Source organism: Nipponia nippon, unplaced genomic scaffold (assembly GCF_047370975.1).
Source record: "Nipponia nippon isolate SJK-2023a ecotype South Korea unplaced genomic scaffold, ASM4737097v1 scaffold_2, whole genome shotgun sequence".
Classification (NCBI taxonomy): Eukaryota; Metazoa; Chordata; class Aves; order Pelecaniformes; family Threskiornithidae; genus Nipponia; species Nipponia nippon.
Window position 1 is genome coordinate 37,907,289 of NW_028262336.1, and position 25,881 is coordinate 37,933,169.

Below are 25,881 nucleotides of genomic sequence, written 5' to 3' on the forward strand. Positions count from 1 at the left end.
ACGTAGCTCTGTTCCAGTGTGCTAATGCGTAAAGTCTACACATCCAATTTGAACTTGCTCAAGTACATTCCTTTTTTACAGATTGACCACCTATCAATAGAAAAACTCCTAATAGACAGTGTCCATGCAAGATCTCATCAAAAACTCCAGGAGCTGAAAGCCATTCTTAAGAGCTACAATGTTAATGACAATTGTATGTGTTCTCTACTGAAGTTTGTTTCAAGTTGATTTCCATTTGTGCCTAGGAACAGTGTCCTTTTTTCTTGGTGTTTCTTGTTTTCTTTAATTTAAATTAAAAATATGAAAAAATAAAGGGAGATATGTTCAGAATTAACAAGACTTAGCTTTAAATTATTCTGCATTGATAACTGTAAAATACTTATGTAGCATAATAGATGAAGCTGATAGAACATTATAGTCTGGGTGGAAGGGTTAAAAGTTGTCTACTGTAAAACTTGTATTTGTTCAGAACTGAAGGCAAATCCTTCACTGTCTTGAGCTAGCTTTGGATGAGACTTTGCTTAAGCTGTTGTTGAAACTACTGGGATTCAAATTGAGCTTATAATTGTGAAGCAGTGAGTTAAAAGATATTCAAGGATTAATAATCTCCTTCAAATTTGGTCTGTCTTTTCTGATTGGCTTGTTACTAGCACTATTTTCACAGATAAATTTTTATATTCAGTTCTCTTTATGTTACCAGTATAATAATGTGCAAGCGAAGATTGCTTCTATAAAAACAAACAGGTTTTGTGATTATAATGGGCTAAGTTTTAATATGATGAGCTTGAATTTTGTGTCAAAGTATTAACATCAATTTTTGTTCAGCATTCATTGAGACGGCTCTTCCAACTCTTGTAATTCCAATTTTGGAACCATGTGGTCGATCAGAGTGCCTACATGTATTTGTTGATCTCCACTCTGGAATGTTTCAGCTGATGCTGTATGGTGTTGGTAAGTAGGTGCAAAACCAGGTTGTATTTAATATCTTGCAAGTATCCTGCACTATGAGGTAATTTTGTGTGAACAATTCTGTCAAATCTTTAAAGTTCTGTAAGTAAATAAGGGTAATGCAAACGAACAACGCACTTGGCTCATCATCTACGTATTTGAGTTTGAGCAACAGAGAAATGGATCTTTCTGCTTAAGAGTCACAGTTCAGTTAGGTATATTTTAAGAGGACAACAGACTAAATATTGTTAGGCATCATTGCAGTGCATGTTCTTTATGACTCATGATTCCTGGGTTGTGATGTTAATGGATACAGTCATTTCATATGGACCTGATTGAGAATTGTATTATGTGACCTTATACATCTTGAGTCACCATTCAGGTTTCAGATTACTTAAGGAAAGAAGTGAGTTCCTTTATTTGCATAATAACATACTGCTGTGGTTTTACAAGCATTATAGATCATATGTTGTGTATCTTAACCTCTCCAAAATGAGCCACATGGAGAAGACAAGGGGCAACAATTACAAGTTGCACCAGGAGAGGTTTCATCTCAATATAAGGAATTTTTTTACAGTGAAAACAATCAATCACTGGAACAACCCCCCAGAGGGACGTGGTGGAGTCCCCAGTCCCCCCAGGGACGTGGTGGAGTCGCCATCACTGGAGGTTTTCAAGATGCAAATGGACAGGGTATTAGATATAGGCTCCCTTTTCCATGAAATGTTGGACCATATGATCCTTTGAGATCCCTTCCAACCTAGGCTGTTCTATGATTCTGTGATTAATTGTTTGTTAAATTAGATGAGACAATTTCATTAAAAGGTCAAAATTTTGTTTGAAGAGCAGATGTTAAGACTATTCACTCATGTAATGTTCTTGTAGATCAACTGACACTTGATGACATAGAGAAATCTGTTAATGATGATATGAAGCGTATCATTCCTTGGCTCCAGCAGCTCAAGTAAGAGACTTGAATGATTCACTTAGTTTGCGTAGAATAAATCACCATATTTGTATTTTGGGTGACCACACTTGCGTGGCTTTGTGTTTTACCGCAGTAGGGAATACACTTTCTCCCTGTTGTAAGCAAGTTCGAGTATTTGCCATCTCTAAATGGGTGGAAGAAATTCTGCTTTTGCTTGGAGTTGATTCCATAGTCCTCCTTTAGTCTGCCTCCTTACACGTAGCCTCATGCATTGCTATGTGCACACTGCATAAAGTCTTTTCACTTTAAGTGAGTAGCAGACCACTTGCTTACTGAGGATCTCAGTTTGTGTTCATTATGTCCTTTATTCCATTCTGTTTCTACAGCTGAACTCTGCTTGTTTCTCATCAAGAATGATCTCCCTTCTCACAATAGAGGCAAAACAAGGAAGTGGCCTAGGATGATTTAAATAATATCTGTTTATCTTCTAACACTTCAGCCCTTCCTGGTTTAAACCTCTAATCTTCCTTCCATAAAGCCCTGAGATTTAGGCACAAGATACGTTTGGCTCCCATAAGAGGTCTTAGCAAATAATACAAGTGCAGTTTGCATCTGCATGAAAACCAAGTTCCACCTCCTCTGTCGTTTTGGAAATTCCCAGTACTCCGAGCTAATTGCAGGGTGAAACTTCTATTTGAGGAATGTTGCTTCTAAAAGAAGCGTGATGACGCATGAAGCACTGGCACCCTGGAGAAACTAATCAACCTCCCTTTGTTATAAATAATGTACTCGAGATAATGGCTTAGGTAGTGCTACGGTTTTTGAGGAAGCTAGGCAGTCCCACAAAATGTCTTTTAGAACAGCTATATCTAACATGTATCTACAAGAATAAACGTGGTGTGTCATGATGGAGAGATGCTGAGCACCCACACTTTCCACTGCTGTTTTCAGTGGAAGTTTGACTGAAAAAGCAGGCCATGCGTTTCTGAGCCCCATTCAAGCCTAACCAGGCTTTCTGGCCTTGCCACTGTAGCCAAAATCCCTTGGAGTAGAACAAGTTTACTTCCAAACATTAGAATAAATTTGGTGTCTTGCATGTGGTTCTTCGTGTCCAAACTTATTCAGTTGAATGAGTTTGTTTATAACATAATCCAGAGTGACGTTAATCCAACTTCGTGACTTTTTTTACTGTATTGCTTACCAGCATATAGGAGCAAAGATTTTCTTTTCTATACGGAAAAATAATTGAAGATTCCAAATTGTAAAATAACTGTAATCTGCATGTTTTTAAGTAGTCCCTTCTTTTTTATATTGCAATTTTATATTGTGTTGTATAAAAATTTATGTATTCCTTCAGCAAGTAATTTCAGGGCTTTTCTTCTTAAATTAACAGCTGTCTGTTACTCAAGCTGAAGACAATATGTAAAGATAATAAGAAAATATAAACTGAAATTTTCTGTGTGGTTTTCTGTGTATGACTTGTGCAGCAATGATAGATGTTGACTTGTAATACAACTGACTCTTAATTTGACACTAATGCTCTAAACAGCAGTATACTAGAATAATCTAAAACAGTCTCAGGGTACTAATACCTTTATTTCAATGCAAGGTTCTGGCTTGGACAGCAACGTTGCAAACAGTCTATAAAACATCTGCCTACAGTGAGCAGTGAAACTCTTCAACTAGCTAATTATGCTAGCCATCCAGTGGGAAGCCTTTCCAAACACAAACTGTTTATCAAACTCACTCGCCTTCCACAGTACTACATTGTAAGTAACCGAGAAATGCGCCTTATCTTTTGCTCCCAGACATGGATATACCAGACAGTTTGTACTGTTAACTCTAACATTAGGAATCAAGTAATCGATGTAATCCTTGACTCTCCCCTCTCCCTCCCTTCTCTCATCCAGTGGGTTTGTTAAGCATAGAGGAGGGGACCTAAGGGTTTATTACTTGGCAGCCTTCCCATTCTCTTTGTTTCCTGAAAGTTTCGTCTTTCTTCTCTTCTTGGATCCCTTTCCTAGCCCAAGTATTAATATCTTGAAAAAGCCTAATGTCTTGTCTTGGGGAGGGGGGGGGGCTGGACAGGAAGTGATGTAGACATATTCTTAGCTTAAGGGTCTTCTCAATTTGTTGTTTTGTTTAAATATAGGTTGTAGAGATGTTTGATGTTCCTGGCAACCCCACAGAACTAGAGTATAAGTACCACTTTCTCTCTGTGAGCTATGCTGAAGGAGATGACAGCCCTGCTACTGCACTTTTACTACAGCAGTTCAAACCAAACATTGAAGAGCTGGTACTAGACACAAAAAGTGGGAAACAACTGAAAAGTGGTGTCAAGCGCAAGGTATGTGCTTCAAAAGCTATCGGGCTAGTTATAGAGCATGAAAGCTAAACAAACGTTCTGAGCATCAATACCAGCTTTAGTAGCGTTGTTTCAAAAGTTTGTATGGCTGACATCTTACTTGTATTGCGGCTTGGTTCTCTGGACTGCTTCCCTAGGGAGGTGTTGGGAAATAGTTTTGTAACAGTTGTCTCTTAATTCATGCCAGGCCTTCTCAGCTGTTCTGAAGAGCCAAGGCAGAGCACTGTGCTGAGGTAGCTAGAGTAGCTTGTATACACAGAGCACTGGTATCTGCATGATATGCTTTGTGCTACGTAGGTGTAGTCTCTGAAAGACTTGCAGGGACTGACAAGAGTTACTTCTTGGGGTCAGGCTGACATGGCTTAGTCGTATGTAAATACTGTTTTAAGGAAAAAGGTGATTATAAAATTACTTTAACTGTATTGCTTCAGTCCTGAAGTGGATGAGATCCTTTCGGCAGTTTGTGCTCAGGGTGTGATTCATTTAAAACTTGGATGAATAAGATTATTCTCTGACATCTTTTATAAATGTTTACACCAAATGTGCAAGTACTTTTGTCTTTATTTTAATTCTAGTTATCTGGTGATCCATGTTCCATAGAACCTAAGAAACCAAAACGGTCGGGAGAAATGTGTGCCTTCAATAAAGTGCTAGCTCATATTGTAGCCATGTGTGATACAAATATGCCATTTATAGGGCTTCGTCTGGAGGTATGTATTAAGAAATATTTTCTTTCCTTCTTCCCTTCTACTACTGATTCTCTTGGCTAGATGCGAGTATTTGGCAAACTTGTGGTCATTTGTTCACTTTGGAGTTCCCCTGCCAGCTGAGCCCGGGTGATTGATGTTCTACACTGGGTTGCTCTAGTGTTGTTGTAGCTGGCTCTCTAATACCAAGCACTGCAAAAAGCTTGAAAAGTTGAGGGAAAAGGGAAAATCAGAGGATGAAAGACATGCTTGTGGGGAGGGGGTGGGAGACAACTTTATACCAGATTTGCACAGACTTTTTTTGGCTTTCCAGTGCTCGAGGATGTGAAACATCTGTCACTGGGGGGGGGGGGGGGGAATCCTTGAAAAAGTTAGTTTTTTTGCTTGGGATAACATTTTTCTTGTTCATTCCTAGTTATCTAATATGGACATTCCTCACCAAGGAGTACAAGTAGAAGGAGATGGCTTCAGCCATGCAATACGTTTATTAAAGTAAGAAGATACGCTCCTGTGTTCCAATTTATTACTGTATATACACTTGAGAGAAAAAAAGGATTGTTTGGAGAGTAACACTAAAAATATTGGGGCGGGGGGGATTTTTGGGTTTGGGGTTTTGGGGTTGTTTTTTTTTTGTTGTTTTTTTTTTTAGTTATTGTGTGTCTTGCATTCTCATGTGAAGCAGTGCTGGAGAAAGAGGAAAGTAAGAGTAGACACAGAGCCAACTATAATTTGTTTCCTTCATTAGCCTAAACTGAGGAGCTCTGAAAACAGCCTGACAGTTCTCAATGCTAAAATCCAGGCAGCGCTAAGGAAGATACGGTGATGATTCATGAACATGTAATTGCAATTTTAGATCAGATCAGAGGCCTACATACTCCATGTGTTATTTGACAATTACCAGTATGTTATACTGCAGAGGAAAATGCAAGGAATCCCAGAAAAGAGAATTGCACGGTAAAAAACTTGTAGAGGAAACATCTGAGAATCGTACAGTAATTTAAGAGTGGAAGGGACCTGTGGAGGTCATTTGGTACAGCCTCCTGCTCAAAGCAAGGCTGATCAGCTGCATTTTCCAATCTCCAAGGGTTTTTGTGCCCTCCCTGGGCACAGTGATCTCAAATGCTGACTAGAGGGGAGTAGTCACTTGATTGCCTGGCTAATACAGCCCAGGATGCAGCAGTCTGTCATTGCTGCAAGGGCACGCTGCTGACTCCTGTTCGGTCTGTCTCCCAGGCCCCCAAGTTCTTTTTCTGCAGAGCTGTTACCCAGCCAGTCAGTCCCCACTCTGTGCTGTTGCTTGAGGTTATTTATGCCCAAGCACAGGACTTTGCATTTGTTTTCGTTGAACTTCATGAGGTTCCTGTTAACGCATGCCTCCAGCCAGCTGAGGTCTCTCTGAATGGCAGCCCTGTCCTCCAGCATGTTAAGTGCTCCCTTCAGTTTGGTGTCACCTGCAAACTTGCTAACTTGGTATTCTTTGCATCACATAGGTTATTGAAATTGTTAAATAGTATTGGCCTTGGTGTTAACCCTAAGGAATGCCAGTCACTAATTGGACCTGCAACTATCGACTACAGTACTTCCTACCTGACAGTCCATACAGTTTTTCACACCTCTTGGAGCCTACTTCAAGTCTCGCCAGTTAAACTTTGGATTGTGTTATGAAGTAAAACAGATTGTATCAGTTTAAAACGTTAAAAAGAAAACCCCAAAGACACCTTCTAGATTAAAACCTTCTTAACTTCTTTTGTGCTGCAGAAATGTACAGTCATATAAAGGCATCGGTCTCTAAATGCATCAGGACCTACCTTTTTAACTTTGCATATGAGCAGAGAAGTACTGAGAACTGGTGAGCTGAAGTTAAGGGTGGTACATGAAATTTCCAGATAGACCCTCACGGGATTTGAAAAAGTTCGGCATGTTTTTACTTAAGCTTTACTTAGTCTGTCCCCTGAGCTCAATTCCCAAATCCAATTGGGATATGAATAAATTAGGGGGTACTAAGATAACTGTCAGGTTGTTTGTTGCATTTAGAGTGAGCTTGTTCTAGAACGTAAACTAATTTATGAATTCAGGTTGCCACAGAACTTAATTTATTTTCATCTTTTTTGGTTTGTTTCTCTGTATAAAAGCTTTATATCGGTGTGCTCTTACTTTCACTAGGAGATCAGGGCAATTCAACAGATCCCTTAGCAGTTTGTAATTTGCAGGTGTTGAATCCATATAAAAATTGGTCTTAACTCAGAGTGCCTTTGTAATGCATTTATTGCAGTCCTTGAAGAGGAATAGGATATCTCACTGTGCAGTCCAGCTATCTTTGCTGTTGATCTGTTCATTCTTTCATGTCCAGACTTGGAAGTCCTTCAAGATATGTTAGAAAGTAGTAGTTTTAGTTTTGGAACTGTACTATGTATAACTGAGATCCTTTTTTCTTCATGAATAGAATTCCTCCCTGTAAAGGTGTAAACGAGGAAACGCAGAAGGCTCTGGACCGATCTCTTCTTGATTGCACTTTCCGATTACAAGGTAGAAATAATCGCACATGGGTGGCTGAGCTGGTGTTTGCAAACTGTCCACTTAATAGCACTTCATCTAGGGAGCAAGGTAAGTTTTATTTGGGAAGACTGGTAAATTTTGTCTCTGAGTTTTACATTGTCTGTTTCAGTAGTTCTAAGGTCTTGGTGTTACTGGACAACTGTCTGCTCTTAAGATTTTTAATAAACCACAGTGCACCTGAATCAAAATTTTGACTGCTGAGTTGATGCACTTTTATTATTTGAATATGCTTCCTGGTCACTTGCCACAGTTCTCTCTGTCTGTAAACCACAGTTTAGGAACCACTAGTTTAGTCAGTATTTACCATTTCCTAACACTGCAGGACCAACCCGTCATGTTTACCTGACGTATGAAAACCAGTTATCTGAACCAGTTGGAGGTCGCAAAGTTGTTGAGATGTTCCTTAATGACTGGAACAGTATTGCTCGGCTGTATGAATGTGTCCTGGAGTTTGCACGATCCTTACCAGGTACAGAAATCATCTCCTTTTCATTAAAATTATGTGTTCATGGATTACTATGGTTTTCTCACTCTAACTCTTTTCCCTCCTCTCTTCAAAGACATACCCAACCACTTAAACATTTTCTCAGAAGTTCGTATCTACAATTACCGAAAACTTATCCTTTGTTATGGAACTACCAAGGGGAGCTCAGTAAGTAACTCCTAAGTGCACCTAAATGTATATTTGAAAACAGAATGGGTAGGCCTAGAGTTCTCAGAATTGTACTACAAAATATTTCCTTGTATTGCATTATTATGAATATTATTGTTATTATTATATAATAATAATAATAATAATAATAATAATAATAATAATAATCATGGATGTAGAAAAGACAGAAACAGAGGGTGCCAGATTACTAATTTGCTAGGTTACTAGATGTTCAGAATTTTTGAGAATTTGTATAAGATGCTTCAAATTGTGGGAAGGACGGTTGTGTGCTCCTGATTGATGAAAGCTGGTGTGGCAGCCTTTTTCTGACAAACTTACGTTAAGTGCTGCTACTGGTCACTGTTGTATACTGGGATATATAGATATACATAAGCTGAGTGCTTGCTTAATGCTGCCTTAGTAACAAAGTTTTAAATGTAGTACTGTGCTTTCAAATGAGGCGGTCCTTAATTATTTTGTAGTAATGCTGTTCCCTTGTTCAGAACTCTAGCTTACGCTTTAGTATTTGAATTTACAGCTTATTAATTACTTTGATAATTGTGTACTTGCTCACACCTTTGCATTAAATACAAGGTAGAGGAGGAAGTAAGTGCACATTTATTACAGACTAAGAATGTATTTTTGTGTGCAACTGGTGCAAAGTAGCTGACGCACTTGAAATTTGCTTCCTGGAAGGTTTTTGTGTTCATGTTGTAAGCTGAATTTTTAAGAGTATTTCTATGTGCGTTTTATTGGGACAGTTAATAAGTAGCAAGAGTAGCAGTGTGGATTTTGCATGTCACTTTCCTACATATTAGCATGTCTAGTTCTCAGTTTTGTGTGATATGACCGAGAAAACCAGTCCACTTCCAGCAACTCATTAATCAGTTCTCTGCATCATGAATCTCTCAAGTTTAATTTTCTCTATCTGACCTTTGGCAGAAAAGGCTTTTGTTCTTTCTGATTGACTTGCTAAAGTAATTTCCCAGTTTTCTGGTTGCCAGCAATCCAGTTAGCTAAATGGATGTTGAAGCTAACAGCACTTTTTTTTTTCAGAACCTCAACAACTTTTGAGGAAGGTGAGTTAGGAATCTGTTGAGGTTGAAAAAAGACAGCAGACCAGCTTTCTTGTTATAACCTCGTAGTTGTTCTAGTTTCCAAGACCATTTTGTGTTCTTGACATTGCAGATCAGCATTCAGTGGAACTCCATACTCCAGAAGTTCCACATTTCACTGGGAACTGTTGGCCCAAACTCAGGTTGCAGTAATTGTCACAACACAATTCTGCACCAGCTCCAGGAGATGTTTAATAAAACACCAAATGTGGTGCAGTTGTTACAGGTAACGTTTTAAAAACTTCTCTCGAGAAAAGTGCAACATAATTAAGAGCTGAATTCTGATTAAACTGTTCTCTTCAAAATTACATGTACGTGTTATGATTGTTTATGGATCTCATTGGCAGAAGGTGGCTTGGGGAAGATTGTATCCCCCCTATGCCCCATTTTCCCTGACCTTTACTTAAAGGTAAGTTACCTGATCTCTCGCTATCTGTTCTCTCTCAGGTTTTGTTTGACACTCAGGCTCCATTAAATGCCATCAACAAACTTCCAACTGTGCCCATGCTGGGTCTGACTCAACGCACCAACACTGCCTATCAGTGTTTCTCAATTCTGCCACAGTCACCCACACATATCAGGCTGGCTTTTAGGAATATGTACTGCATTGACATCTACTGCCGGAGTCGTGGTGTTGTAGCGATACGTGATGGGGCGTACAGTCTCTTTGACAACAGCAAAATAGTTGAAGGCTTTTACCCTGCGCCTGGATTAAAGGTGACCGTTTCTGTCTTTTCTGGCATGTTGTAAGTAAGTGAGCCTCTAACTTGAAGTGTATGGATCTGATGTGAAGAGTTTTCTGAAACTTTTTTTGTGAAGAGCTGCAATCCTTCCAAAATTCTGAGCACGGAAGGAGTTTTCTGATTTACAAGTAGATTTGTTAATTAGTTTGAATTAAAACATTTCCTTGAAGAAAACTAGCATCAAATGTCAGGGGTTTTTTTCTTATCTATGTAATAAAGTAACATAGAGGCTACTTCAGACATCCTTTTGCTAAAACTTGCTGAAGCTTTGTGACCAGGCTAGATGTATTCTCCAGGATTAACAACAACTGCTCCTCACAAACTACGTTGCGTGGCAGGACAGTGTTCATATGTTGCAGGTGAGGAAATGTCCCATGTCAGATGGTTCTAGACAGAAACGTCTCTTTTAAAATGGTTTCCATCGGTGTGTGGCCAGAGCTTGTGGCTTTGCTTCTGAATGCAATGCTGGTTTGCTGTTCCTGAAAAATGAATCTGTACACACTCTGACAGAATACCTTAGCTGAGGGCAGATTGTACCAGTGCTAGTTATACCGAAATACTGGAAAGTGGCAGCCATTGTGAAATAGGATAGTTTGCTAATTTTTTCTTCTGACAGTTGCAGCCGAACACTGATTCTCTGGTGCTGCATTTAGCTGATCCTAAACATCTACCTCTTTCACAAATTCTAAGTGAAAGGCTAATGGGAAGAGTAAGGGGATTGTAGATACCCGTGGAAAAGTATAAGAGAATGAAATTGGGAAGGTAGAGGAGGAACTCATTCAAGAGAGTTGGCAGATTCCTCTGGGTACAAGAGAATGCTGTGGAGGAGGTGACCTGGGTGTTCTTGCCCAAACAGGGCAGTTGTAGGTGTGGTACAACAGCCCAGTAGGTTCTGGAGGCTGATGAGTTGTTCTGGAACAGCTATTTCCAGGTGAAGGCTTTTCCTTATTTTTAAGGAAAAAAGAAAAATGTTGGTATTTCAATTATTTCATGTTAACGAGCAAGGTTTCTTGTTTGGTGGTGATGCAAGACCCCTTTTTTAAAAGAAAAAGCAAATTAAGCTTAAATATCCACCGAGAAGGTCTATTTATGAATTGATATATTTTGCAAACTATTCATACTGTATATAATGAATGCCCACTAGTAGTTTGTTCTAGAGACCTTCCTGTTTCTTATGTGCTGTAGCTGATAAAGATGGTATTAGAGCTTAGTAAATACTGTGCTCATTTACGTAATCAAATTTAAATGGGGAAACTGCTAACAAAACTGATTTTTCCACAGACATTCCTGAACATGTTTGTTGACAGCAATCAGGATGCACGAAGACGATCTGTAAATGAAGACGATAACCCACCTTCTCCTATTGGAGGAGACATGATGGATTCTTTGATATCACAGCTTCAACCCCAGCAGCCACCGCAGCAACCACAACAACAGGTACCCTCTAGGCAAAATAAATGTTTATTGTCTTATTGTCTTCCACAACTGTAGGTTTTTAAGAACTTAACATTCTAAAAGGATTAGCAGTGAAAAATGGCAAGGGAGATTATAAAACGGCTCTGCTGTGGAATTCCCCTTGGGGCAAAATGTATTAATTTATTTTGCCGTTTCTCATTCCAGCGTAAACAGCCCATAGCATATGAACAGCAGCTTTGGAAGGTCACGTGAGACTTCCTGCCTTAGAAGCAAAGGACTGAGGGAGGGAAAGAGACCGGTTAAGATAAAAGATGGGAGGGGGAGTCAGCAGGCTTCTCTGTTTTAGGGTGGCAGATAAAAAGGAATGAGGTGCAGAGGTGTTATGTCTTGAGGAAAAACTGCAAAAAGTCCCTGCAAAGAAATAGTGAGCACTGAACAAGGTGATACAAAGAACCAAATGACTGTGTTGATGGATCTATCAGATTTCATAGGTGGGGACCAAACTCTCATTAGTATTCTCCTGCATGTATTTGGCTTTAGTTTTAGCACAAAATGAAAAGATTTTCATTGTCCTGTGGTGACAATTTCAGCCATTTGCAAAACAAGCAGGAGCATCGGGAGCGTATCCTCTTACTTCACCACCCACCTCCTATCACAACACAGTGACGCCATCTCCGTCTATGATGCACACACAGTCACCAGGTAAGATGGCTAAGAGTTTGTGTGCTAATCATGTACTGGAAATACGCACGCAGCTCTTTTTGTGTGTGCGTGCTTTTTCTATTATTTGAGCTGTGTTTAGCTCCGTTAGCCAAGAGAATGCACCTTATATTGTGGAAAAATAGCAAAGCCAAGTCCTGCCATGCCTGTTTTGGAAAGTACATTTTGAAGCTAAAAAAAAATTTCAGTGACACTGTCGTCTTTAGCTAGGTAATATTTGGGACCGTTTCATTCTTACTGCTTACAACTTGCTCAGATCAAAACCTGTTAATTTTAAATACCTGCTTTTTCAGAAGAGCTTTTCATCACCAAAGCTCTGCTTTCTGCTCCCAGCTGTTATAGTGCAACAGCTGAAAATATTTAAATTTGGGGAAGGGCTGGGCAGGGGGGAAATGCCATTCTTCAAGCCAAATATCTTGGAAAGTTTCCTTTGTGTGGTGAATCAATCTGGAAAATATAATGCTCATGCATGTATAAAATACAGCCTTTGAGTGCAAAAACAAATTCTCATGAATCTTGTTTGCTGTCTTCCTAAAAAGGGAGATGGCTGTAGCAGCTGATAGAAAGAATTATAACAGAAAAATGGGAAATGTGTATGTTGAGTGACATGGTATCTTTGATTAGGAAATTTGCATGCTGCAAGCTCACCTAGCGGAGCTTTAAGAGCACCATCACCAGCATCCTTTGGTCCAACTCCTTCACCTTCCTCTCTTGGAATCACAATGGGACAAACAGCTAACTTTGCCAGCCCACATGGTGAGTTCTTTACTGGCAGGTGGATATATAGTGAAAGGGAGAGCACATTTGCTTCTTGAAATTGTCTTCTGGAGCAGACTTAAGGTAGTTGAGAAAAATTCATGTTTTGTAATTGGCTTAAGTAGCTGGTTTTGTACATGTGGTGTAACTTTTAACAGTAGTCAAAAGTAGCTGCATGGCATGTTGAGGTGTTCCTAACATTTTAAAAATTGACTATCAGTCACTCTTTCCTACTTACTAATGTGGGGAAATTCCGTGTGGTCTTGTAGCAGAACAACGGCTGCAGCTTTTAATGAGCGTTGTCTCTTGTTAGATTAGTTAATGTATTTTCAGTGCTTACATTTCCTGGAAAAATAACTGGAACAGGTTAGAAATTCAAATATTTGCAATTTGAAAACATTGTCAGAGTCTTGCTGGTTTGACATGCATATATGGGAGCAACATGCCTTTTGGTTGTTTCCTTTATTAAGTTTTTTTGGAAAGCTGCCAAAACAATTGTTTGTTGTAATCACAGTACATTGGAAACCATTCACAACCGATTTAGCTGTCAAAATGAACAAAGTGAGATAGATATACAACAGAATGTTTAAGAAGCATGTTCTGATCAGTCTTTATAGTGGAGTACAAAACCAAAGATACTTTTGCAGACCTAACTGCAAGATACTGAATAGATAAGGAACAGTCTAGCTGAGGCTTTCATTTGCTAAGGAGCAGTAGAAATCCAAGTCTGTAGGCAAGAGCTCTTTTTAGTTTAGACCCCGTTATGTGTTGAACATGCTGATTTGCCTTAACGTTCAATTTTATTTTACTTTTCCAAAAAATACAGCCAGAAAACCCTTGAATCTGTACCTTGATTCTCCCCAACAGCCATTGTTTTTTATATTGTTGTAAAACGTAGTCTAAAAGCTGGCAGACACTTTCATGCCTTACAGATTTTGGTAAGCGTTTTTTTAGATTTCTAGATTAGAAAACCTTGTACTTTTTAAAAAAATAGTAACGGTCTTGTAACATCTGTAGGTACCATAGACCCAAGCTCACCATACACCATGATGTCACCCAGTCAGCGTGCAGGGAACTGGCCAGGATCTCCCCAGGTCTCTGGTCCATCACCAGCAGCACGAATGCCTGGAATGTCACCAGCCAACCCTTCCCTTCATTCACCTGTCCCAGATGCCTCTCATTCCCCACGAGCTGGAACAAGTAGGTTTCTTTATCAGTGTTATGACTGTGAAACATTCATGTTTAACATTTCTAGTTCTATTCTTTTTGGTAGTTTTGTGTGTCAGCCTAACAGTCCTTACTGCCCTTGTGCAGTAGAATATCTAAGGAAATGAAGCCTTTATTTTGTCCTCGTTCAAGTCTTCTATAACAAATTGGAAAACAAATTACATCATACAGCATAAACTTGAGCAGGATTGATACCTCTTGTTGCACTGCAGAAATTAGTCTTAAAATATTGAGCTCCATGACTGAGAGAGAATTCTTCTGAATGAAAGCAATGATAGGCATATTTGCCTACCCAAATACTAACTTTTCACATCATAAAGTTGTAATGCTGCTCTTGCACGACTGATTTAGCCATCTTTACATCTCATTGAGCCTGCTGTCTGCTGGCATGCTGCAGAAAGAGGAAAAGGGAGTAGGATTTTAATGTTACTGAGACTCTTCTCATGGGTGGAGGGTCAAAACTCTAATTCTTCGACTTTGTCTATCTGTTGCCTACCACTAGGCAGCCAAATTCTTACATAAGAAGGATTAAGCTTTGGCCCAGAGAACTCATTGCTTGTATAGTGATAAGAAATACAGTGAACACATACCTTATGTTTCAGCTTAAATCCTTCCTTACTGCAAGTATTTTTTCATTATCAATAGGTTCCCAAGCAATGCCGACTAGCATGCCTCCACCTCGTAAACTACCTCAGCGCTCTTGGGCTGCATCCATACCTACAGTCCTCACCCACAGTGCCTTGAATATTCTGCTGTTGCCCTCTCCTACCCCTGGGCTTGTGCCAGGACTGGCTGGCAGCTATCTTTGCTCCCCTCTTGAGCGATTCCTTGGATCAGTTATTATGAGGAGGCATCTTCAGAGGATCATACAACAGGAAACGGTACGGTTTAGGTTGTTTTAATATTGACCTGCGAGTATGACTTCACAGCTGTTCTTTTTCATGCTTCTGTACTCCATGTCTTTCAAATCAGGCACAAACTGAAGTGCTTCAGATATAATAAGCATTTGCTGTTAGACTTGTGCTATACTTCTGAATCTTGCCATCTGAAGTGTCAAAATTTAGGAAAAGCATTTAATTCTGTTTCTTTTCCACACAAATTAGAAGTGGAAAGCCTGTTTGGTCAGGTGAAATTTGATAACTAATATGATAGCAAGACTATGACCAGATTTTCAGATGACACAGCTTCTGTGAGTTTAGCATGTCCGTTGGGAGTTAACTGGAACAGCCACAGGGTTACTGTGGATGCCACTACTTGGCAGGATTGCCCAAGAAATTAGTGACTGGTTGACAGTAACTGAACTACTCAGTCAGGAATGTTGCTTTAGGGTTTGGGACAGACAATGTGCGCCTCTTCACTTCTTTGGCATTGATTCAGTGACAGAGAAAGAAGCCAAATTTTGCATAAGCTTCATTCTCAAGGCAATTTTACCTGTATACAAATATCATGTGTTTGTGGAAAGAGAGCAGATTGATCTCTACAGTCTTGGGACTGAATATCTGTGTGTGTGTGTGCGTGCACGCGTGTGCTATTTAACGAATGATTGATTGAATGTGATACTTCTTTTTATGCAGCTACAGTTAATAAACTCCAATGAACCAGGTGTAATTATGTTTAAGACGGAGGCACTGAAGTGTAGGGTTGCTCTCAATCCCAAAACCAACCAGACATTGCAACTGAAAGTAACACCTGAAAATACAGGACAGTGGAAATCAGAAGAGTTACAAGTTTTGGAGAAGTTCTTTGAAACAAGGGTATGTACTCAAATCATTAATGTTTAAGTTTTTGTTGCATGGCTTTTAATCTCTGGTGGTGTTTTGAGTGGTACTGCTGACTTTCATTGGCATGTGTAAGGGCTGCAAAATATTAAATTAACAGCTGTGCGTGCTGGTTACCGTGTTAAATGATACAGCTGTTATCTAAATAGGCAGTACTAAATAGTGTCTTTCGTTAGGTTGCAGGACCACCTTTTAAAGCAAACACCCTAATAGCCTTCACAAAATTACTAGGGGCTCCAACACATATCCTCAGGGACTGCGTACACATCATGAAACTTGAGCTGGTAAGTTAACCGTTCTATTTAGTTCACTCAACTTTGGTTATTGTATTTAAAAAAAAAAGGGGGGGGGCTGTATCTTTATCTATGAACGCATAAATTACTCTCAATTTATATATATGCTATTTAGTGTTAATAAAGAAGTTTTCATTTTACTACTAGCTCTCCTGGAAACTCCCAAAATTTCTCCTTTAAACTTTTGAGAAATTGCAGGCACGTTACTGCACAATAGCACATGCATAGGCTGGCTGGAATCTTTCTGATTGTATTCTTGTTTACCCTATGCTCAATTCTTTCAGAGATATTCTGCCCTGTGGTAAACCTGGCAACATCTGCAAGTTGAGCTAGGCAGGCACATTCTACTTTCTAACTCTTCTCTAGTTCATAGCCATGTATGTCACTGACGTGAGACCTCTGCGGTTCTTTCTCTGTGCTGCTCTTTCTAAACAGTTCCCTGATCAGGCAAGTCAGCTGAAGTGGAATGTGCAGTTTTGTTTAACAATTCCTCCCAGTGCACCGCCAATTGCGCCTCCAGGAACACCTGCTGTTGTGCTGAAATCCAAAATGTTGTTTTTTGTAAGTAGTGCTATCTTTTAAAATTTTGTGGGCTGCATGTCTTTGAAATCATCACGGGTTAGTAGCAAAACACAAGCATGCTATATCTGACAACTGTAATAGCTAAAAATGTTCTGCCGTTTGGAAGCCTAGATTTGCGTGCATCTCTTCTGTAATGAGTTCAGTTAGTATTCCTATTCTCCCTCCTATAAAAGCACAGCAGCGCTCCATGTTTTGTGTTCTTGGAGAGATGTTGACAATATATAAAGTTCAGTTCCCCTGGGCTGCGGGTATCTTTGAGTGCTCAACTTCTGGGTGTTTTGTTCTTCTTTGAGGCACTAACCACCTAGATTAAGCGATATACATATTAGTGGTGCTGGGAAAGGATAGCAGGAATCAGATGTTTAGAGCAAATCTATATTAATGTCATCTCTGAGGCAATGCTCACTGTAGGGTGCTTTTGAGAAGAAAATAGTCTACACTTGATTGATAACTTCTCTGTTACAAAATTGATGTCTGAAAACTGAGGGGGTGGAAGTGCATGCTGTCTGTAGCCCTAGAGTGTTTAACTGTATCAGAAGTTGTGCTGAAGTACATGATCATTCAATTTAACACACTTTTTTTGTTTTTTCCCACAGCTCCAGCTAACACAGAAAACAACAGTCCCACAGGAAGCTGTTAGTATTATTGTCCCAATTATTTATGATATGGCTTCGGGTACAACGCAACAGGCTGACATTCCCAGGCAGCAGAACTCTTCTGTTGCTGCTCCAATGATGGTTAGCAATATTCTAAAGAGGTTTGCTGAACTGAATTCACCACGACCAGGTACTGTACATGTCCAGTAGATATATTCTCTTCACCCAGACATCTGTGACAAATCTCCAGTGTAAAACTAAACCTCTCTTAAGTCTGAATTCTTCTTTGTTTCTATCGTACTTCTTTAGTGATTACAAACTCCCGATGTGACAGGCAGTATGTAACTTAATAGCAAGTATTGGCAACACAGCAGAAGGTTACGCTGATGATTCAGGCTGGATTTTGCTGTTCTGCCCAAGTGATAGAGTGCACCCCTTGTTGGCCCAACTCTTGCTGCACAGTAGGAGTCATACTTCTTAACAATTGGGCCCAGAATGAGTCACAAGAAATATGCTATGGTCAAGTGTCAGTTTTCATGGTTAATTATGAAGTTATTGAGCTTAACAGTAGAATATAAAGGGATGTTAAAATAGTTATCAGAACTTGTCCACGTGCTGTGAATGATTAAAAAGTAATTTGAGTAATTGTATACTCCTTTGTCAGTGTGTACACTAACAGAGGCGCATACAGTTCTGTCCACCAAATGTGCTGTGAAGTGTGTGAGCTAAATAGGTTGTTCTGAATGTTCATTGGCCCGTAGGTAGTGCACTGTGAGCAACGTTGTGCTTTGCTTTCCCTCTTGTTTGTCATGCTTTTTATTTTTTTTTATTTTTTTTTTTTATATCTGAAACATTGAACAACAGTAGCAGGTTCTTTGGGCAGCATGTTGTCTGTAAGCAGTGGTTTGGGGTCCTAATACACAGATGGCTCATAAGAACAATAACTCTCAGTTCTGTTGTAGTTACGTGCTGAAGAACAAAGCCTTTTTCCAATAACACAGTGAATAGATTGAAGTTGTGAATCCAGCAGTTGAGTTCTGCTTCTATTCTGTATAATTACTCATCTCGTTGTTATGCAGTAATTTTAACTGTGCTTGATGGTTTATTTCGACTGCTAGAACACGAGCAATGTTTATCTTAAATTGGTGTGGATATGCATACGTTTCTGAAAATTGTGATGAGATCTAAATTAACATGCATTTTCTTTTTAACATATAGTAATAGTGTAGGTAAATAGGAGAGAGAATAGCCTTGAGGGCGTGTGGGGCTACCTGTAAGAGTTCTGTATGTAGTACAGAACTGTTGTTTGTATAGCATTTTTATTTCAAGAGACACTAACTAAACTTCGGTTAGTGGAAGGTGCTTCCCCGCTGAGTTCCCCTAGTGTGGGAAAGGGTAGATACTTGTTTTGCTGTTTGTTATTGCACTAAGTTGTGTTTTAAGGTAAACCCTCCACAAAATACCACAGCATAGGGAGTAATTGTCAAAGCTGCTTTTGAGTATCCCAGGTGAGATGTCTTCTGATGATCATTAGATAGATCAGGATAGGCAATTTTTGTTTGTCACAGAAGTTTTGAAGTAGTTTGGGAATGCAGTACGTGGAGCAGAGTACAGACAGGGAAGAAATGCGTATAAAAAGATCTTGTGGCCTCAAGCAGCACCTTATGCAGGCAAAGAAGAATGTAGCTGGCTGAGCAGAGGACATTTCTAGTAGTCTTTCCTCTGACTTCTAAAAGAGAGAATGAGTCTGTCTGGATTTATTTATTTAATTATTTATTTATTGCCACCACCCAGCCAAAGTAGGATCTTCCCTGAGGACACTTGAAATGCAGTTTCCTGTGTTCTTACTGTCAAAAATTACATTATTATATGTGATAAAAGAGAACAAGATAGATACCTTCTTTTCTTTGCCAATGAAAGGTGATAGGAGAGCCAACAGATGAAAGTAGATAGTTGGGAGACAACTTTTACAACAGCAGTACATGGGACATCCCAGCTGCATATCCTTTCTCTTCTGACGCTATTGTGCTGTACCCAGGATTTTCCTACCTGTGTTAGCTCTTCTGCTGCACTAACTGCAATTTGCTTGGTTAAGTGAATTATTCACTGTTTCAGTCAGAAAGGACCAGGGCTTCCCATCATGCACGTATGGTATTACTGGCACTTTCATTGTAACCCGTAATCGGTGTTGCCTCATTTTGGCTGTATCTTTTTTACCTTTCTCTCTTTGTGAGAAAGTATTTTGTATTCAGCTTAATTTTCCTCTTAATAAAATGGTAGTGCCTGAAAAGTAAGTTCTTTTGGAAGAGTTTTCTTTTCAGATCTGTGGGCAAACACATTCTGCTGTGTTTAACAGTAAAATGTTGACTCGTTGCGAGTACGTTGTCTTTCTGAGATCGCTTTACCTCCATGCCTCCATGGGAAAAATATTTTATTTTGGGGAAATAATTATATGAACTGAGATGGAATCAATGCCCTGGAATAACAGGGTTAAACTTGAGCTGTAAGTCTACAACCCGCTTTACATAGTGGACATCAATCTGGTAAGGAAATGAAAGTCCCTACAGATGCTGGAGGTGACCCTTAGAGAGGAGCTCAAGGGACTCGTGATATTTCTTAAAGTGCTTCATGACTAAGCATTTTTTCAGTGTCTGATTTTCGGTGAAGCAGTGGATGGTATTTAGCCCAGATTTATAGCTTTGATATGATAATGACTTGCCCAAAAGAATTTTGGGAATCCCTAGTTTGGCAGTTAGGATTAATGCATCCCAACAGGCTCTGCTCTTATCTCTTTGCTCACACTGTTGCTCCTTCAGCAACAACATTCAATGTCTTCTAATTGATGTTTTTTGAAATGTGCGGGAAAAATTCAACGCACAGCGACCCGGGTACGATAGCGGCTATTAATCGTAATCTCTTACCAGGAAACAGTAGATGAAAGTCACAGCTGCCTAATACTTCACCTTTTGTTGTTCTAATTAAACCCTTTTGCTTCTGTTGGTTTTAACTTTTTTAAGCTCTTTCAGAATGTGTGTGTGTTTTTGTCAAAAAATGCTGGTATTCAAAACTCGAGACAGCTGTGGCTGGTTTTTCCTCTCAGTATTAGATCTCGGCTGTTTGAAACAAAAGTCCATTTGCTCTGTATTTTATTTTGCAGTTTACATGTCAAGGGTAGAGCCAAGGCGATTTGGTTGAAAGAAACAGACTTCTGACTTTTGCCCAGTCTTGGAATTAGAAATGTTTCCAAAACTAGGCTTAGGACAGAAAACATCTTCCAGCTGCTTCAGACTTGAGTCTTTTGAAATGTTTCGTTTCTGCTCTTAATCAATACAAACAGAACTTGAAAAAGTTTGCGTTTTTTTTTCCTTTATAAGATGTAGTGCTTTTAATTAACAACATACAGAAAAACTTGGATCATGGTGCCATGTGCGATAAATTCTAGTATAAATTCAATCAGACATTCAAAAGCGACCAAAACTTAAGAGCAGCTTGCAATGTCATGGCCAACAAGAGCGGTCCCGCTAGGAAAGCCGGAGCTACTTGGGTTAAAATCCTTCCAAATCCCGACGTCCTTGGAGGTCGCTGGGATTTGCGAGTGGTGGTGGCCCCCGTCTCGCCACCCCCTGCCCGTTGCGGGGTGGTAGCCGCGGCGGCGTGGTCGGGGCGAGCGCGTTGGTCGCGAGGGCCCGTCGGCGGCGCGATGCTAACCTGTCTCTTTTCCCTGTTCCAGGTGAATGCACAATATTTGCAGCCGTTCGTGATTTGATGGTTAATCTTACGCTGCCCCCTGGTGGGCGTCCGTAGACACTTTTAAAAGAAGGCTGAAAGTGAGACAAAAGCGCAAAAAAACCCAAAAAAAAACCAAACAAAAAAAAAAAAAAAGCAAAGCCTTCGGTTAAAAGAGGACGTTTTGAGTTTACCTTACCTTTTTTTTTTTTTTTAAGAGCTAACTATAATAAACTGGCAAACTTTCAGGGATGCACTTTCATCAAATGAGTATCACCACGACTTTTGTATAGTGCTGTTGTATAGTGTGTTTTAATGGGAGACACTTCAGACTAGGTAATAGATTGAAGTATCAGCTTGCTGGTAATAGATTTAATATTCTGTTTTATACTATAAAGATTATGAAAATGCCAAACTTGTTTGTTTTCCTGTTTTTCTTATGTTTTGGTGTAATAGTCTTTTTTTTAAGGCAGGTCTGTCATTTTTGAATACTGTAAAACTGTGACAAACTTTATATTGAAGCTGTATTTTAATATGACTGCTTTGAATCCTTAAACAATTTATTTGGGCTTGTTGTAAACATGTCCCCAAAAAGCAATATTTAATAAACTGGATTAAAAAAATCTTAAACTGGATGTTGTATAATCTTAAACGTTATTCCTCTCCACTACAGCCACTGGCCAGATCTCTTGTATTCACACTTACTTGGCTGTCTCTCTCTGTAATCTTGTTTCCCCGCCCACACCTGCTGCTAACTTAAAAAACAAACAAACACCACCACCACCACAAACAAACAAAGAACCCCTTATTTATTTTTTCTGTGGGTTTGATTTGTTCCAAGTCATAGGAAAACAGAGTTTGTTCATTTTTCTGGTTGTATAAATAACTAGTAATTACTTAAAACAATGCTTCATTTCTTACAGTCATAAGGAACTACGTCTGTCCCAAAAGCAAAGTTTAGTGGAAGAAAGCATCTTTTCTCATCTGTCATGGAGTTTGCAGTTATAGACACCTCTATAATAATAGAGTATTATTTGTCTTATTGTAAAGGCAGGTGAGATAGAAGCTTGAACTATATACAGTGAAAGTGGAGAGGCTGATACAAAAAAGCTGGTCCAGAAAAACAGCCTCACATTTAACTTTTTGAATTGGATGTATGTAGATGACTGTGTCAGTGATGATTGAAGGCTCTTGTAACTGAATGAAATTTCCATCCCTAGGAATTACTCTGCCATTTAACCATTTGTCCTCACGGACCAGTATTCTCCAGTTTCTATTGAGTTCATTTCCTGACTTTCTGCAGGAGTAGCTTTCTGCTGCTCTGCCTCACTCCCTTTGCAGAGCCCTGCCAGCTCCCTGCTCAGCTGAAGGATGTTTTAAACTAATTTTTAAAATCTTTTGGTGGATGTATTCAAGCCTGCCTTGCTGGCTTTGAGGCTGCCCGTTTCCCCTACAACTGTCACAACACTTCTTTCCCTATGAATGAATGAGTCGCTTTCAAAGCTCTTGCCATTAGAAATAATCTTTTGGTTGGTGTCCACTTCAGATTTCAGCCTTGAACCCGTGGTTTTGGGTGTTGGTACTGAATCAGTCAGTACTTTTGTGACTTGTATCTAAAATCTTTTATGCAGTTTCCGCTTCCGAAATGCGAAACTCATCCACTGGATGAAAACCCTGGCAATCTTTAAACCTTGTTGCTGCTCAGTTGGAAAGATTTTGTATTTCTGTCTTTTCACAACTAAACTGATGTTTTAAAGCAATTGAGAATTCATACAGGTATGTCTGAAAAAGGCTTGCTATTATGCTGGTTACTAGTCTGGATTCAAGGTCTGAGCATTCCCATGCCTAAAAGCAGCTTTCTGATACACAGAGAAGGATCTGCTGTTCTTTGTGCTAAGGGGCAGGTGAGCGTGCTCGTGGGCAAAGGCCCCCCAAGACCTTCAGCACTTGAAAGTAAAAGGGGAAGTTTTCTCTCCCCGTAGGGCAGAGACAACAAAATACGTAAACTTATGGGAGATGATTATGAACTGGCATTCCCAACCTGTGATTATGAGAAGATTTTATTTTGTTTTATTTTATTTTGTTATACACACCACTTCTCTTAACATACACCACGTTTTTATGCCTTTATCATAAATAATTAAATTCTTAAGGAAAATGCTACTAGTAAAAGGAAGCATTTCCGACTGACCAGTGACACTTGTTCTTTCCAAAGAAATGACTGTGTGTATTTACAAGTGCAGTTTTAAGTTTAGTTTGTCATGTGTTCAGTCTAGTTTTCTGGTAGCCAGATGTTATACCTACCTGCTGCATTGGGACTGTTTGTAAATTTTAATTGTTACAGGAGATTTGGTTGTTCATTTATTTCACTAAAAATGCCGCAGTAACTCCACAACCTGTGGTACCCATAGATTGTTTCTGATAAACCTGCCTGTGGGACAAGCGTGAGAGAAATGATACAGAGAAAAAGAGCAGTTCTGAACTGATCTGCGCACCTGGCGTAGCAATGTTAGCCAGTGTCAAATGGGAACACACAACTTTTTAACTATCCAAAAAGCTATCCCAGATGGCAGCAATAGACTTTGTGGCTTTCCAGATAACAAATATTGATCGAGTTGTGTTAAAGGTTTTCTTAATCTAGAAAAGAGAGGAAGAGGCTTTTTTGAGCCTTGCAAACACTCGGACAATGAGCTGAATCAAGGTGAGTTAGGGGGTTGGTTTGTTTGGGTTTTTTTCTCGAAACTAAGTTTAAATTACTTGCTCTCCTTATACATTTGAGTGTCCTGCAGGTTGCCTTTGAGGCTGCAGATGTTTTAACTGAGTTTACAAAGACTGCAGGAAACGAGTTCTGATAATAAGTAGCTGAGACGAAACAAAGCTTCATAAAACTAGAAGCTGTGTTTCGTTCAAGAGCTACAGTTTGTCTCTAAGCATATGCTCTGTTTCATCTGTTAGCTGAAAGTCGCTCTAGTTAGCGGGCATTTTAAAGCAAAATGTTCTGTATGAAAAATAGCAGATAGACTACTAGGAGAATATTTGGGTCACTTTAATCAGATTTATGATTAAACTGTCAAAGGTGTCACTTCAGAAGTTGTGCTACACTGGTTATTTCAGCTCAAGTGGTTATAGTTGTTCCCTTGGCCCAAATTTTCCATGTACCACAGAATTTCAAATGTTTTTAAGGTAATGTATTTCAATAAATCAATGTGTAATCGAAACATATTAACTGTACGTAGTATCTAGACTGTAGTTACAAAGCTGCGACTGCTGTGTAACCCCATAATAGCAATATAATTGGGAGTTTTGTATTTAGATTGAATCACATTGACTTCTAACGTTACGGGGCTTTTCCTCAGACGGTCCAACAGCTGCTGGTGGTTCAGTGTTCAATGGGTAGATGATAATTTTTTGGGAATGTTTTTAAGACTTAACTTGGCCCCCCAGGAGCATCGCAAGCCCGGGAAGCAGCACTGTGCTGCCCTTCCCTGCGTGACGCTCTCCCGGTGTACTCCCATCCCCTCACGTTCTTCCAGAGCGGTGATTAACTTCTTTGGGAAATGACCCCGCGTAATTGGTTTTACAGGAAACGTCCGGCTGCTGCTCTGAAAGATAAGAGATGCTGAGTGAGGAAGGGTTGTACTCGTGTTGGTTGGGGGTTGTGCAGAGCAGCACGGATGCGGAAAGCTACAGCGGCTTAATCCTGGACAGCTTGAATTCCTGCCCCAAGAAATGGAGTTTGGAGGGGCCTCTGGAGGCGGCGGAGGCAGAGCCTCCCAGCGCAGGACCCTCCCCTTGCCCTTTGCTGGAGAGCCGCTGCACCCAGCCAGGAGCAATGGGCATAAGCGAGTGCTGCAGGGAAGATGGTCTCTGCTCTGTGAAATAGGGCTCTTGTAGGGGTGAAAAGGCGTGATGTTTAGGCTTGTCATTGACTGGTTTTACTCCTCCTATGATTCCCCTTCACCACACATGGTTTTAAAAGGCCATTATTGAGGCTGCAAATACCAGAGCGGCGGGGTTTCAGCTGCACCTGAGGCTTTCTTTTGGAGAGCAGATGCTAAAGGGGGAGTTTGTCAGAAACTACAAAAAGTAGTGTGCTAATAGGCTGGTCTGAAGGGGGAAGGGTTTTGCTGACATCCTTGCCATGCACTAGGGCAGGCAGCTCCCAGGGCAGAGTGGGTCCGGGTGAGAAGGGGTCCCCCTCCACCTCATCTGCCACACCTGGGGATGCGCCTGCCTCCCTGACGTCTAACTCCTCTCAGGGTCACAGCAACTAATCAAAAATAAGTGAGGAGTCCTACCCTACCCTTAGGAAACCTGTACCGTGGCCTTGAAGCGCTCGCACCTCCCCATTGCTGTAACCTGGTGTTTATGGGCAGGGAAGCCCAGTGCCAAGCCCCCAGCTCTCGCCTGCAGCCCCCCACCTGCCTGGTGCTCCTGCTGGCAGGGACCCCATGGGCCAGGACCGGCCTCCCAGCAGCCTGGCTTGCCCATGGCCCGCCTGGACCTGCTAGCCCTGCCTGCTGCCACAGGGGCTGCTCCCTGATCAGGCAGCATGCTCCTTGCTGCATCTTTATTTTGGGGGCTTCCTCCGTGACGAATACAGCCTTGAAAGCAGCTGGCAAGCTTGTAAAGCAGCAGACAAACCGTAAGTGCTGCGTCTAAAAGAGACAGAGAAAAGCACTCCCATCCTTTGAAGCTGGTGAAGGGTGTAGAGCACAAGTCTTATGAGGAGCGGCTGAGGGAGCTGGGGTTGTTTAGCCTGGAGAAGAGGAG

The 25,881-nt window shown here is 40.3% G+C and overlaps 1 protein-coding gene across 1 annotated transcript in view; it reads left to right on the top strand.

Moving 5' to 3' along the window:
- The window catches only part of MED14 (mediator complex subunit 14), a 37,921-nt gene extending 16,184 nt beyond the window's left edge, over window positions 1–21,737 (top strand). The window contains exons 10-31 of the mRNA XM_009465136.2: window positions 82–193; window positions 826–951; window positions 1,834–1,912; window positions 3,486–3,645; window positions 4,029–4,223; window positions 4,817–4,951; window positions 5,364–5,440; window positions 7,392–7,552; window positions 7,827–7,973; window positions 8,065–8,156; window positions 9,345–9,497; window positions 9,719–9,988; window positions 11,296–11,451; window positions 12,021–12,132; window positions 12,775–12,906; window positions 13,924–14,106; window positions 14,779–15,014; window positions 15,708–15,887; window positions 16,088–16,195; window positions 16,640–16,765; window positions 17,383–17,572; window positions 21,113–21,737. Coding sequence (XP_009463411.2) covers window positions 82–193; window positions 826–951; window positions 1,834–1,912; window positions 3,486–3,645; window positions 4,029–4,223; window positions 4,817–4,951; window positions 5,364–5,440; window positions 7,392–7,552; window positions 7,827–7,973; window positions 8,065–8,156; window positions 9,345–9,497; window positions 9,719–9,988; window positions 11,296–11,451; window positions 12,021–12,132; window positions 12,775–12,906; window positions 13,924–14,106; window positions 14,779–15,014; window positions 15,708–15,887; window positions 16,088–16,195; window positions 16,640–16,765; window positions 17,383–17,572; window positions 21,113–21,186 — 3,204 coding nt within the window. The 3' untranslated portion in view covers window positions 21,187–21,737. The remainder of the gene's footprint in view (window positions 1–81; window positions 194–825; window positions 952–1,833; window positions 1,913–3,485; window positions 3,646–4,028; window positions 4,224–4,816; window positions 4,952–5,363; window positions 5,441–7,391; window positions 7,553–7,826; window positions 7,974–8,064; window positions 8,157–9,344; window positions 9,498–9,718; window positions 9,989–11,295; window positions 11,452–12,020; window positions 12,133–12,774; window positions 12,907–13,923; window positions 14,107–14,778; window positions 15,015–15,707; window positions 15,888–16,087; window positions 16,196–16,639; window positions 16,766–17,382; window positions 17,573–21,112) is intronic.
- The last annotated feature ends 4,144 nt before the right edge of the window (window positions 21,738–25,881 follow it).